This window comes from Anarhichas minor, unplaced genomic scaffold (genome assembly GCF_050575085.1).
Source record: "Anarhichas minor isolate MPS153535 unplaced genomic scaffold, ASM5057508v1 ptg000040l, whole genome shotgun sequence".
NCBI lineage: Eukaryota > Metazoa > Chordata > Actinopteri > Perciformes > Anarhichadidae > Anarhichas > Anarhichas minor.
Window position 1 is genome coordinate 9877228 of NW_027466486.1, and position 15438 is coordinate 9892665.

The 15438-nt window shown below is 44.5% G+C and overlaps 1 protein-coding gene across 7 annotated transcripts in view; it reads left to right on the forward strand.

The window, feature by feature from the left end:
- Positions 1-10812, forward strand: part of esrrb (estrogen-related receptor beta) — a 61611-nt gene extending 50799 nt beyond the window's left edge. For all 7 annotated transcript variants that reach the window (XM_076108712.1, XM_076108713.1, XM_076108714.1 and 4 more), the window contains 2 exons: positions 4166-4435; positions 7546-10812. In XM_076108712.1, the coding sequence (XP_075964827.1) occupies positions 4166-4435; positions 7546-7790 (515 nt within the window). In that variant the 3' untranslated portion in view covers positions 7791-10812. The remainder of the gene's footprint in view (positions 1-4165; positions 4436-7545) is intronic.
- The last annotated feature ends 4626 nt before the right edge of the window (positions 10813-15438 follow it).

A 15438-nucleotide genomic window follows, 5' to 3' on the forward strand; every position in this document is an offset into this window, starting at 1 on the left:
ACAAGAGGATTACTGTATTTAACGTTCTTCAACCTCACAACGTTCACAGGCTACTGGTCAAATCACCCATTCCCCAGCTACTCACAAAGGGATAATGGGCTGGTTATCACGTTGACAGAAGGCAGATAGCGCTCTCTTGAAAAGTGAAAAGGGCTAAAAAGAAGAAAATAAAAGATGAATTTCAGACGTCAACCTCTTTTTCACCGACTCAATTTCGTTTGTACCGACATGATTTCGTTCAATAAAAAAAAAAACAGCCTCGGTGTCATCGAATCAGTGTCCAGGGAAAGCTGGCAGCAAACTGAGCTGTTTGTGTTGTACATGTGGCTGGACTGCAGGTCAAGTTATTTATGTCAAGCGCAGCAATTTATTACCAAGCTGCTATTGATTGGGTCCTCCTGACGCCGTCATGTAAATGCAAGGAGAATCATGGTCGCTAGCTGCAGACACACACACACACACACACACACACACACACCAGTGCGAAGCAGCTGAAAATTGCCCTTCATTCTTGTATTGGTTATACATCTAACACCGTAGTGTGTCACTCTGCCAGATCAGAGGAATCTATACAAAATCAGAGGTGCATACATTTCCCCCTCGTCTCTCTTTCTTTCTTCATTCCGAAATAAAATAAAATAAAAAAGGTTTGATATTGAATAAGCTTATGGCAGCATGATCATTCAGCTCAGTTTGAGGTTTAAAAAAAAAAAAAGAAGATGTGTTGAACCTCTGGGGTCCTGTTAGGGGCAGTTTTACTCCAACTGGAGCCCGGAGAGCACTTGACTTGGCTGAGGTGAGATTGCCGCTGGGCAGAAGTCTTCAGGGCCTGCTTGTCCTTCTGATAGCTAGCCATGATAGATCAGCTGCCGTCCGGCCAGAATTACTCTCCTTCCTCTTTCTATCTCTCTCTTCCTCTTCCCCTCGTCCTCCGGTCCCCTTTTTCGCTGCTGTCTTTCTCTCTTCCTTATCTCCCTCCTCTCTGGCTCATATCTTCTCCTCTCTTTTATCCTTCATTTCTCTCTCTCTCTCTCGCCATTTCTTCCCCCTTCCCTCTCCGTCCCTCTGTCTGCGATGTTGTCTGATTGAGGGTGAGTTACGAGGGGGCTGCAGCTGGAGGGGGCCACCGTGCCTCGTAATTACATCTCTTTTTATTACCCGCGCTAATGGCCCTCGGGGAGAGGGAAACAATAATAAATTAATAGAATATGAACTCCAGCTCAACAGAAATCTACAGCATTTCATTTTGGACCGTCCTGTGCTCTGGCAGATGAAACGGTGCTCTGATTAATCTCTGCGAGGGGTTTGAAGCAGCCGTCTGTGGGTTTCGGCTGCCCCCTCCTGCCCACAGCCGAGTGCTTTTGGGGAGATAAAGGGAGAGGTGACGGTTCTGGCTTCTGTTGTTGGTCTTTAGTGGCCTTGTTTTCACCTTTTGAGCTATGAATGATGGTGTCCTGATGCAGTTAGGCTCTGTTTTGTTGCGTCTCTGTCAGCTCAATATGTTTTTTATTCCTTTTTGTATATTGAACTGAATTTCAGACATGCCCATACAAGATAAATGTCACCTCTGATCAAGTGAAAATCCCTTTGAGGCCATATGATCTCCATATGAGCAGGGTGCTTAAGTCAAAGTGTAGAAAGAAAAGCGCTGCATTGTTATTATCTCTGTATACATGCCACAAAGACAGAAGTCTGCAGGTGCACTCAGCAGTGGAGTGGAAAAGGCCCTTCAAGCGCGCAGACAGGCCTCTCTGATTTGGTCAATATTGTGTCATGTTTGGTCAAACCCCCGCCAAGGCAGTGGGCTGGAAATGAAGATGTAAATATTGATATTTCATTAGAGGAAATCACCCACTCTGACGGCACTTAACCGGGCCACCTTCAGCGTGCGGCGGCCGGAGCGCCGCGTGACCCGCGGAGTCGGGAAGTCACTTCATTACTCGATTAAATTGAGTGGAAAAAGGCGAGGCAACGACACGAGATCCCATTTGGAGCGATAATTTAGGCCCTGAAGAGAGGGGATGGAGCAGAGGAAAAACACCACCTCTCCATCTCACAACACTGGATTAAATTCAAGGACTTTTAGCGTCAAAGGTAATTGTAGGCTGCTGGGCTGCATGTGTGCATATGGTTGAGAGGTGTCTGCTGTGTCAGAACTTTAAAGCCTCTCCAGCAAACCCTGAACAAGGCCTTCACACAGGCTGTCACATTGGGAGCAGCGCTTTAGTTCCGCCTCAGTCCTCCTTGGCATTAAAAGGCTAGACAAAGCCTTGCCTGTGATTGTGATGCCAACCTGATGCGGCAATCAAGACCGCGTCCACGCTCGCATGACAATTTCCCTCCGGCCAGTCCGCAGTCTGTACAAGTTAATGGCCACGTATGCAGACAAGGAAATAACACAACAAAAGATTTTAAGATGCAGTCTGGATATGTGTACAGGCCTTTACAAAATATGGCTTATTGCCTCCACTGATAATAGCAAAGTGCTTTGAGTGCTTTCGGCAGTTTGCTTTGTTGGGTCTAATTTGGGCTCTTCAGACCTCTGACCGGTCCAGTCGGACACCAGCACCATTCTGTTAGCACTCTATTCTACCGACTATTGATTCCCCTTCAAAATGTGAAGGCCCTCACATTTTGATCACAATCTGTTAATTAATGTATCCTCCAGCTCTGCCCCTGCAGTGGTCATCACCACGATAAGGGAAATTGAACACTCAGGTACTACTCTCCCTGGCTCTTCTTTTCTCTCTGCCCGTCTCTCTCTCTCGCTCTCTCTCTCCATCCTGTTTCTTCTTTACTTTCTCTCACGCTTCCTCATCATGTCTCTTGTTCTTCTCGGCTTGCACACGCGTGTGTGTGTGTGTTCACGGTGTCCTGGCAGGAGGAGATAAACATCAGACTGGTGGCTGCAACCCAGCGAGATCATTTATATTTAAGAGAAAATGTGGGGAATAGGTGCGGTGAGCGCCCTGGTCAATACTGTAATCTATCGCCTCTTAATCACGCAGTGGCAGCTATAGCGTGGCAACAGCGAACTTGTAAAAGCAATCGTATTAATCGTGGGTGGAGCTGAAGAGCCTAATATGCCGCCTGCAGGCACACTGTGCAGACGGAGGGGAGGTGGGAGATGGAGGAGAAAGCGTGGTGGTGGTGGGGGGGGTTTATGCAGTTTATTGACAGTTGAAGGGAAAAGGGATGAGATGGCTATCTGTTCCTCCCTCTCTCTTCCTTTCTCTTTTTGCTTTTACCCTTTTTAATTTGTTTGAGTTTCTCACAGCTCATCTTTCGGGGATCTAGCGGTTTGTTTTATTTAATGTTCTATTCTCGGCGTATGTAGAGGTGTTGAAGGGGAAATGACAGTGGTTTGATGCGCCCGAGCCAATTTCAGCTCTTTCAGCTGCTGTTGGAGAATGAGGCCCTGGGTTTAAGCAGGTCTTCAGGCTGAGCTTGAACCAGGTGACCCCTGTGCTCTCTCTCTCTCTCGCTCTCTCTCTCTCTGTACTTTTATGTGTGTAGATTTATGTGCATACGTAGGCCTATGGGTGTCACGATCCGCGTGTGCAGGCGTGTTTGTTTTCCTGGTGGACACATGTTGGCGTATCTGTGTGTGTTGCTGTGTGTGTGTGTGTGTGTGTGTGTGTGTGTGTGTGTGTGTGTGTGTGTGTGTGTGTGTGTGTGTGTGTGTACGTGTGTACGTATGTCCCCTCATCACCTCCTCCCGCGACATGTCATGTCCTCAACCCCTCCAATGAGAATATGTCTCGGTGCTAATCCCCCCGCACACCAATAGAGGTGTGACAGGATACAAGGGGTAACCACATGGCTTTGTGTATCCCAGACCTTTGCACCGATTTACTGTCCTCACTTACAGTAAAGCCCACTCAAGTGCTCTGACACCGGCTTCAAAGAGGACCTTCCACTGCGCATTTAAAATTAAACACCACTCGCTAACATGTGCCTCGGCATGTACTCCGGGCTGCCCGGGCTTGACAAGTCGGGTTTGGTTTACAGATCAAGTCAAAGTGCCATCTGTTCTTTCAATTTAAAATACTTTTTAAAGCCATCTAATGAAAGAAGACTTCTGGCTGAATCCTGGAAGAGGCACAAATGTGCATGTTTAAACTGAAATACGGTCCTCATACGGTTTCCCCCTCTGTCCCTCCAGGCTTTTCCTCCCTCTCTCTGGGAGATCAGATGAGTTTACTGCAGAGCGCCTGGATGGAGATCCTCATCCTCAGCATTGTGTTCCGCTCGCTGCCATACGAGGACGAGCTGGTGTACGCCGAGGACTACATAATGGACGAGGAGCACTCGCGGCTGACGGGCCTGCTCGACCTCTACGTCTCCATCCTGCAGCTGGTCCGCAAATATAAGAAGCTCAAAGTGGAGAAGGAAGAGTTTGTCACCCTCAAGGCCATCGCTCTCGCTAACTCAGGTGAGGCGTCTTCAGCACACTGTCGCATCATAAATAACATTCACGTGTCGTGATTCATCAGTGAGGCAAGTTTTATGTGCATTTGAATGAAAGCAAGTTTTAAATGAACATCAGAAAATTACAATAACCTCAAAATTATTTATTTAATTTACATATATATATATATATATATATATATATAAATGTGTATATATATATATGTATATATATATATACATATATATATATATATATATATATATATATGTATATATAAATGTATATATGTATATATATATATATATAAATGTAACACTATTTTTTACAATTTAGAGTTACTTTCAGAGAACAAACTTTTCCTAAAGGAGGCATTTATTTGCTTAATATTACTCCCATTGTTTCATTTCACAATGTAATTTGTTTTTGTTTTAAAAACATCTTAACTTTCCCACTCCGTTGTTCAAATCAATGTTGTAAAGCATTATTGAAGTAGGTGAAATAAAAAAAAATAGTTTTGCCTAAAACAAATTTCATAAATTTCTCTTTTGAATAATGTTAAGTGAATCCTTTAGCATTCATATCTGCTGAAATAACGAATTAATATGCACACAATATATATGAAGAATACATTGAAGTTGTACCATTATTTAAAGAAAGAAACATAAAATTATTCAAGTGTATTACTCACTCGGATTATTTCACTTTTCCCTGACTGGACCTGAGTAATAGACACAGACAGTGTAATATCCAGAACAGTGAGCTATTGTCTGACACAGTTTCAGAAGTGGCATTTCTTAGTTTTTCAGTAGTTTTTCAGTAGTTTTTCAGCGTAACCTTTAGTTTGGAGCGTGAGATGGAGAGATGGAGAAAAAGATAAGGGCAGTGTAGGGGGAGAGAGGGATGGAGCAGTGAGCTTTTTTTTAATTGAACACCTTCCATGTTGTGGTATTTCTCAAGCACTCCCTCTCCTTCTCCATCTCCATAACAGTAGCTGCAGGGCACAGCAGCCACGGGAGATAAATTTAGCATTTCATTAGGAGCACAGGGGCTGTCAATAAAATGTGTTAAGTCGAATGGAATGAGTATCAGGGAGTCATGGGCGTCGTTTGTTTCAATGCGAAGACGGCACGCCTCTATTGACCGGCTCCTTTTGAGGAGGCAGGACCTGTCCCGCTCTGATCAATGCACGCCCGGGTCACTGGGCCGCTTTCGCTTGTTTTGTCCGGAGCTGAAAAATGAAAATGCTGATGGTGGGCCTTTGCTTTCCGACAGCAGAGCCTTTGGTAGGGAGGTGGGGTGTGGGAGAGTGGAGAGATGGGGGTCGAGGAGAGAAGAGGAGGGGAGGAGGGTGTCCGGAATGTTAGAACAAGGTCTCTGGGAGATCGCTCTCCCGGGAGCCCCCCCCTGGTCCCGACAGCTGTGAAAATTCATAGCGATTGATTTTGTAATTAGCAGTTTATCAATCGGATCGACGTGGGCTCACTGATGGATTGCGAGGAAATTGTTTCCTCAAAGTTGTTTTTTTTAAGTCTACCCCTCCTCCAAGGACCACACGCTGTATGCTCGCTGTCTTCTGCCCTCTTTTCCTGCCCATCTGTAGAGATGTCTCCATCTCTCTTTTTATTTTCTCCTTTTTTTTTTTCTCTCCCTGCAAAGCATTCAATTACAATAGGTTCAAATCAGGTTTGTTGCAAAAACGTGTTTGAAGCAAGAAAACAAGGAGAAATGATGAGTTTGATTTGAAAAAAATCTGCTTGTTAGGTTGTGAATCCAGCCTCTGTGAAAAGAACAAGAGATAATTATGTCACACCACATCCTCATCTGAGATTTTTTTTTTCTTTTTTTTGCCTTTTGTTCTTCCATCCTCCCCCCTCTCACCTCCCTCCCTCCCACATTCACTTTACAAAACGACCTACTTCATTTTACCACTGTGGATTTGAAAACCGTCAGGGTGAGAAATGTCTCAAGGTCTTGGGAATACAGTTGTTCCAGTCAATGAATTTGGGGCGAAGTCTGAAATCTGTTTTGCCTTTTTATTGTCCCGTGTGGTAAAATATGCACCGCCAAGGTGAGACGAGTCAGGCAGCCAATGACATGCCGCCACCGGAGTGCCAGACACCGGTTAGCCGGTGAGCGACAGCGCGACCCCAGACCGTCCCTGAGAGAGGCTCGGAGGTAGTAAGAGAGGCAGAAACAAAGGCGAGAACGAGAGGGGAGTGCTGTAACATGATGTACAATAGAATCAGGAAGAAACGGTGGCAGCGTAGCGAAACACTATAGGAGCGAAGAACACCGGAGAGAAGCCAGACTGAAACTGTAGACCGCTCTAAAACTGGCCAAAAGCTGGGAGAGATCTTGGCTGACTGAAGCTGAGAGAGTCACCGTTTTGGTTCAATACAATATAGAAAGATAAACCTTTTGTTTAAATATATATATAGACAAATAACACAGAACATTTACAGCCAGTTTTAACCGCTATATTTTCGATGATCATCTAGCTGTAAAATAAACCCATTAGTATTTGTTTTTCCTCCACTCTGATGGACAGAAACTCCTTGGAGGGAGAAGGAAGAAAATTAATTGAAAGGAAGTGTTGTATTCATCACAGGCTTGTTTATGGCGTCCAATTCTCTAATGGAGCCCCTTTCTTTTACTTGTTTTTTTTGTCCGTTAACAATCTGTCCTTTGGAACAGTCAGGTGTTTAATGTGTACTCGCTCAGAAGAGATTGGGTGCTATTCATGCTATTGTTACTAGAGGATAACATTGATTTTCAGTCTCGCTGGTCAAGGGCCGTATGAATATCCCACCCGGTCCTTCCAAAGACTAAATAAATAATTAAATGAAATAAAGCAGATGTTGTTGTTTTTCTTTTTTTATGATCCATTCTTTATCTTGTCGGGGTGTGAGTTATACTGATAATGTGTTTGCTACCTTACTGCTACTGACAAAGCAGTACAGATCAATCATGAGATTAAATTTAGTTTTAGAAAATCCCATCACTCCTGTTATATTACTACTGTCTCAGAGTGCAGACTACATTTCTTAAAAGTTACTTTTTTTTTTCCTTTTTGACAAAAATTGAAAAGCCCATCAATCTTCAAACTCCTATCTCTGCTCTCGTCCCATCAGACTCCATGCACATAGAGGACATGGAGGCGGTCCAGAAGCTTCAGGACGCTCTGCACGAGGCCCTGCAGGACTACGAGAGCAGCCAGCACCAGGAGGACCCGCGGCGGGCGGGCAAGCTGCTCATGACCCTGCCTCTGCTGCGGCAGACGGCCACCAAGGCTGTGCAGCACTTTTACAGCATCAAGGTGCAGGGAAAGGTGCCCATGCACAAACTCTTCCTGGAGATGCTGGAGGCCAAGGTCTGATCGGAGGGTGGCTGATTGGCCACGGCAACGGCGGAGGGCTGCATTAGCGATACAGAAAGTGACTTGAACCGAGGCTGAGGGCCCTCAGGAGGAGACCCCCACTGACTGTGCTAGGCAGGAGAGAGACTGACCTCTCTCGCTCCTTCTCCTGGAACCCTGGGACACGAAATAAAAAAAGAACAAATTCAAAACTTGGTTATTAGTATAAATATAAAATGCAGATTAATTTAAAATATATAAGAAATACTATGTACAGTAATAATTTTGTTTTTTGTTAATTGTCAGTGGTCATGCTGTATATGAAGAAGGACCCTTCTGCCCCTCAGCATCTTCAGAATAAGTAGTTGCCAGTTCTTGATAACAAGATAAAGAGGTTTCTTCTTCTCGGCGAACGAAAAAGTTCCTTAAATTAGTTCTGAAGACAGCAGAGGTGTCAACAACCATGAACTGACTCACAGTCTCACAGTTGTTGTTGTTGTTTTTTCCTGAACTTGACCAGGACATGTATATATTTATTAATGGAAGACTGAGTGTACAGTTCAAAGTCTGGTGAACTTGGTGGCCATTTTCTCTTGTTCTCCTCCTGGTTAAAAAAAAAAAAAAAAATGAACTAAAATTGTTACCTAAATGTGAACTCTTTATCAGTTTAAATGTCCTTGGATATACCTCTCCGGAGCAGTAAGCCGTGTGCTCTTTGTGGATCTGTCTCAGAGTGGAAGACCTGCTGGTCCCATGTTTAACCAAACTAGCAAAGGCAGGTACAATTAGTCAGTCGTCTTATTCTGTAGTAACTCAGCAATAAAGGGAGCTGTGGGGAAGCCAGGCTTAAAACTCCAATCTTTCATGTGCTTTTCAATGCTGCTGTTGCTAGAGGACCATGCCTGTGTATCTCAGTCCCACCAGCGGGACACACCGCTGCACCGCTGTCGCACACTAGTGTTCCTCCTCTCCTTGTAGTGGTGTTTGTCGGTGCTGTTCATGTAACCCATTGAACCCCAAATTTGGTCATTGTTTAAGCCCATGGAAATTGCCACTTGGCATGCAAATAGATGACCCGATTCAGGCTAGGTGAAAGATGATCAGCGTGTTTGGTGTGGCGGTATCAAAGGATTTATGCCGAGTGGCAGAAGTCCAGGCGACTCCTTGTTCAAACAATCAGAGGCCCATATGTCAGCCACTCTATTTTGGGCCCCTTTAAGCCCGTGGCAGAGTCATCCCACACACAGGGAGCAAGGTGCCCAGCATCTGCTCTTACCATTTTAGACACCTCTCGTCTTTAAATAGCGGTGCCTGCATTTATAGAGCTTCAACCAAACAGAGGTCAACGGCAGGTGCAGAGAGGGAGTGGTGGCACTTCACACACTGGGTTTATTTTCAACCCAGCAGAAGGTTGTTGTCTGCACGGCCTCCCTCCAGGAGTACGGTAGACACGTGGAACACTTCTTCTTGACCTCATGTTGACACAGTGGCCGGTGCAGAGTAACACCCTTCCCACCGGCCAGGAGGCAGGCAGGCATCTGCGAGGAGATCTCCGGCTGCCCGGGCATAAACATGTGAATAGCTATGCAAGAAACAAAGTGTCAGCACGCTCCTGAGGGTAACAGCAACCCAACAGTGTGTCAGTACAAGGTGTGATCTGTGCTTGGAGAGAGAGATCTCGTGCTCCCTTCTCCCCGTGTTTAGCTCCATGTCCATTACGCTGGGTGTGAGTAATACTGCAGTCCAGTCCAGCAGAGCCGTGCCGCTCGTCTCCAATGCGAGACAGAATGTGTTGGAGGCCAACGCTTATACTACTGAAGGACTTTATGTGATGTGATAAATTGTGGTGCTGTCACAATAATATGATACCGTGATCAAAGGAATCCCTGACATTGCAGTCGGGTAGAGTTGCCGCCATGCTTGCGATATCAATGGCTAGCACTGATCCAGCGGCCGGCATGCCTTTTATACAGCAGCCCGATTGGCCACGTATACGTAATGGAGGACGACTAGACCACTCCAGCACCCAATCACCCCAACTTGAACTCGCCGCTGCCCAGTTAACAAGCTCCACTGTAGAGGGTGACAATGTAACATGAGTTATTTTGCTGTTGTGCAATGCAACAGGGACCAATTCTGACTGGAACCATGCTGAAAGCATGCTTTTACTTAGATTTGGGAGAATTTGTATGCTTTTAAGTGACATATTCTAAATCCCTCTGACAAAAGACTTTTTTTGCTTATTTCAATAAAAGTGCAGTAAAAAAAAAAGAAAACTTTTGCAGGAAATCGTTACAACTAGAATTTTGTCGTGGCCCCAAGATGATCAGCCATAAGAATCTTAATAATGAATCCTCTCATCTCCCTTTTTTTTCCTTTTTACCTTGCAATATGCACTGTGTTAAGTAAAAGAGAACATGTCTTACATTGCAAGCTGAGTCGAAGTGTGTAAATATATCAGCGGCAATACAGTAGGTTGCCGAAATACCATTGAAAATAAAGTATGCAGCGCCCTGCTGACTACTACCTCATTATCATATTGTCAATATTTCTCTGATCCGACACGTTCTGCTCTTTATCATCCTCACACGTCTGTGACACACCTGAGCCACCATCCATGTTTCTATCTTAAAACCATGTTTCTCTCCCTCAGCGCTCCTGCCAAAATATTTGTAATTGTAGTTACTGACCTTCTCCTTCCACTCATTCTTCATGATCTGTTTGTAAAGGTTAAAGCATGCTTCATGTTGACCACATGACTTGGCCATCAGTGGGTGCGACCCCCATTTTGGTTACTAAGCGGGTATGTGTTTTTATGAACATCAATGTGTCAGAATTGGTCCCTTGATGATAAATTGCTGACAGGGGCAGGTAACTGATTTCCTGCTTCTGTGCTATGACTATTTATGGTGTGAAATATATCATTTGGCAATGGTGTACATTGATATCTCTGATCGTTGAATCACCAATATCTGTGTAACTTTTACTGTTTTGATTTTCAAAAAGGTAAAGGATCAATGAATTAAATACTACCTGAACTCTGTGATTCTTTTGTGTTTGAGAATAGGCACTAGCGGCTCTGTGAGGCTACTAATGTCAGCATGCTAACACTTTGACAATGCTAAGATTCTGACGATTAATAGGTATAATGTTTGACGTGATAAAAAGGTGTTGAAGCAGAAGTTAAGGATGCATCAAAGTTATTACAATCCATTCTTAAGGGAACATGAATGTTTGTAGCCAACCAAATTTCCTGACAATCCATCAAATAGCTTTTGGACGTGTCACTGAAAAACTACAAATGTCAATCTCATTCCCTGACTTTTACCGCAGTAGAGAAAAAGTCAGGGAATCACCAAAACTATTTAGATACATTATCTGAGCACTAATGTCCAAATTTCCTGCCAATCCATACAATAAACTCGCTATCTCTACTTTAAGCAGCCAGAATCAGGGATTATAGATCGAACATTCCAAGACATTGCCACCAGTTAGCAGTCTGTCATTGGTTGTTTGAAAGCTCGTGTTTCACCGAGTGTGCTCTCCGTACACACACACACACACACACACACACACACACACACACACCGGAGCGGAGCAGAGATGGGTGAAGTTAAGATAACGTTGTCGGTAGCGGCTACAAGATAGATAGATAGCTAGATATAAACTTTATTTACAAATGGGCTCGGTAGTGAACGACGCGCTAATATGCTGACGGATTTGCTGTACAGAGAATCTAGAACAGAGAATCTTCGGTTAAAACATATCCTCATTGTTCGCCATGAAGTTTGTTGGAGAAATAGCTTTTGAAAATGATACATTGCTTGTCAGCAACCAGTCATATGGTTGACAAGCAATGTAGCATAACTTAGGAAGCGATTTGGCCTTGTGTGCTCTGATTCATTTGGCATGCAGTTAACCATCTGATCCTGCAAGTCATCCCGCTAGCATGACTGAAATATTAATTATTGCAATTGTAGTAAAAGGTAAGAAAAAGCTATTTTACTACACTTACTTCTATGCTTACCATCAGTAGAGCAACCCTTACTCTAACCCTGCCCTCTGCTCAGTGTAGTTACCCATTCCACTATGGCCACACACACACACACATTGACTGGGTGTTCAGAAGTGGGACAGAACAAAGAGCAGACCGGAGCCCCCAGCAGACCACAGATGGGTGGCAGTAAACGAGGCAAGCCAGTCGAAGATTCACGCTGGCCACCCAACTATCCAGCCATCAACCGCAGCCACTGCAGGGCCAGGAGCTGTTGAAAATGGATCCGTCACAGGAAACAGGCAGACAGACACGCTAACGCTGATGGAGGTGGGGGGGGGAAGTGAGGGGCTGTAGCTCCATTATTTCAGGAAGCTGATATTCCAGGGAGTGAAAGTATTCCCATCTCTATATAATTATAAAAGCCAATTTCCCTTTTTGAAATAATGTCTCGCTAACCAATTAATTGTAATAATCCTCTTTGTGGAAACAATGGCATCACAAGACGAGATGACTTGAGGATGAAAGGGAAGAAAAAGGAGATCCGGAGGCCCACACAAATAAAATGTGGAGCACGGTCGCCAGGTGCTGTATTTTCAAAAGCAATGTGCTTCTCGTTTCGCATGCAAATCATCCGGTTGGACCAGATATTGCCATCAATAAGTTTCCCACAGATACAGTAGCAAGGCAATCATTTACCTCCATTGACAGGTCAAAACACCTTTCATTAGAGTTACGAGGCATCTCATCAAGATGCGGCCCCGCTCGCAGCTGTACGACTGCTGTGTATTGCTTAAGTGTGTTTCATTATTCCCAAAGCAACGTTGATGATGGTGAGGGAAAGGATTACACGTCAGGGTGAGTGATTGGGTTTGAACAGAGCTGCTGCATACACTTTGTATCAACCCAGGGCTCAAATTACACTTAGGTTGAAAACGGAGCACGCAAATGCCCAGGAGAGCTTGTGGCACAGAAATGAAGAGTGGGCCACCATCTCTTTTTCTCTCCCTCTCTCTCTGTGTGTGTGTTTCCCTCACACACACACACACACACACACTAACACACACTTTTCATCTCTTCTCTTTGTCAAATTTTCTTTCGACCCCTCCTCCCTCTCCCTTCCCCTAGCCGCGCACGCCTCCCTGTTTTTGAGGCTCAACCATCCTTTATGGGCATTCTTATTGTTCCACTGATTCCGTTATGTGTATTTATTGCTCCATTTGTGAAATTGGAGGCAGCGGCCGACAAGCCTATTACTATTCAATAACAGGAGCTGGGCATTTTCACAACCGTGGGCTATCAATGTCCCAGACAGAAACGTTACGTCACATCAATTCCAAACAACAGACGGATTGCTATATTGTTGTTGTGTATTATATTGGAGGCAAAATTCCACCCATCTCCACAGAGGGAACCGCGAGTGCCAGCAGTCAACAACCCGTCTGATCTTCAACAAAAGGACAATGTAACTGGCTCAAGAGTAGATCTATTTCCTAATAGATCCCGGTTACTGCTGTCCTGTACCTGTCCCACTAGCGGTATCGGAGCCATGCATCCTCACACCTCTGACCCAGCCCAAGACTCTCTTTGGCTGATCAATAGGCTTGTCAAAGTGCCTAGCAGGCACAGGGCTTGGGCCATCTGAGATTTCGCGCTCTCATTGTCCGTCTTCACCGTTTTAAGTGCATTTATCAGGTTACACGCCTGCTCTGCTCACCACTTAATGCATGGCTGAGCTGCTCTCCTAAAAAAAAAAACCTAGTGGCCATCAGCGAATTTGTGTCCCAGTTTTGTCACATTATTCATCGGACCATGTAACCATGCAGTGAAAGGCAAGACTTTCAACATTAGTGAAGTTCAAACACATTTTCTTATCTAACATCAATCTTCTGCAGGTGTCAAACAACAATCTGGAGCAAAAGATGAAAAAAATCAATACGTTTCTGCGCCAAACCGTGGTTCTGGTCCTTCAGAAAGAGCTGCATGAAAAAGCTTCTCTGTTTCAGACGATAAGAAATTAAGCAAACCCACAAAGATCTCCTGAGAACAAGTCCCAAAAGGACACAGAGAGAAGTACCGCCACACAGCATGCCCGTTAGCAGGAGACCACACTGACCCTCCAGCGCAGCAGAGAAAAACACCGCTTTTAGCTAAAATCAGTTGTTCCCCAACACTTTGAACATTGTAGGAACACAAGCGCTGTAAGAGAGAGCGGGCAGGTAATAAAACTGTACACACACACACACACACACACACTGCTTACACACACGATAACTGCATGTGAAGGGTTTTCTCCCATCATTTCAGATTTATTTGCCCAACTGTATCTTTATCTGTGCTGCTCACTGATATGAAGCTGTGGGGGGAGCAGAAATATTTCCAACTATCTGCTGAATGTATCTCCCTCCACCCAACACTGTTGTGAGATGTGTGTGTGTGTGTGTGTGTGTGTGTGTGTGTGTGTGTGTGTGTGTGTGTGTGTGTGGAGGGGGCTCTTCTACTGTTTTATTGCCTCTGCCATGTCTTCACGCGTTCTTATGGGCTTTTCCAATTTAACCACTGGTTTGGAAATAATGAAGGGAGATAAGGAACATTGATAAGCATGGATACGTCCATCAAATGGAGAAAAACTCACACAGGCTGCTGTGTGTGCTCACTTCACAGGCGTTTAACACAATTACCCCGTTATTACTGAGGGTCGGGCCTGCGTCTTGAATCATATTAAGACATTTGCTTCATCTGAGTGTACAGGTGTGATTGCTCATCATGTTCTGCATGTTTGGATTATTTAAAAGTGAAAGACATTAGAATTGCATATATTTATTGATTTGTCATTTCAGGCAACTATGTTACTATTATATTTATATATGTTGGTTATATTGTCCTCAATAATCCTACATTTATCAAGCTGCGAAATATCCTGACCAAGAAATTGGCGGGCTGTGATTTAACCAGAAAGACACAATTTATCACGTGTCATTTGCCGACGATCTGCACTGTGGCTTGTTGGTACCGTGGATCCCAGGATCTCCTGGAGTCCAAAGGAACAGCGAGGAAATGGTCAGGCTCAACTCCGGGGGGAAGCCACGGATGGGCCTGACCTTTTCGGCATGTCAAGCAAAGGTTAGAAATCTCCACTGGCCTTAAAGCAAATGCACTTGTTTGCCATAATGGAGGAGGCCCCTGCCTTTTTTCAGCTAGAGACCAGGTCTGCTCCCGAGAGAGTTCCCTCTGATGGAATTCTTTCTGCACACACACACACACACACGTATAGAGTACTGTCTCTATTGCTGCCTGCTTTGCCGTATAATTAAGTTCAAGTTGGTGTCAGGCTTTCTTGTATCAAACAAACCAAACTCCAACATGTTTTATTACAATAAAGGACATGAAGTATTTTCGGCCATAAAATGCTCCGCATCATCTTCTTTATTGTGATCATCCTTGTTTCCATTTTCATGCTGTTTGCATTTCGGAAAGAGATGAACAGGGAGTCAAACAGTCAACAGCATGATGAGACTGCGCACCATGTGAGAAATAGATCCGTGATCAACCACCTAAGACCCCAGCAAGGAAATCACCCATCCCTTATCCTCTTACGAGATAGACTGTAGAACTCTCGTAAATATTGGCAAGACACTCTTGTCTGGGGCCTATAGACATATTGTACATCATATA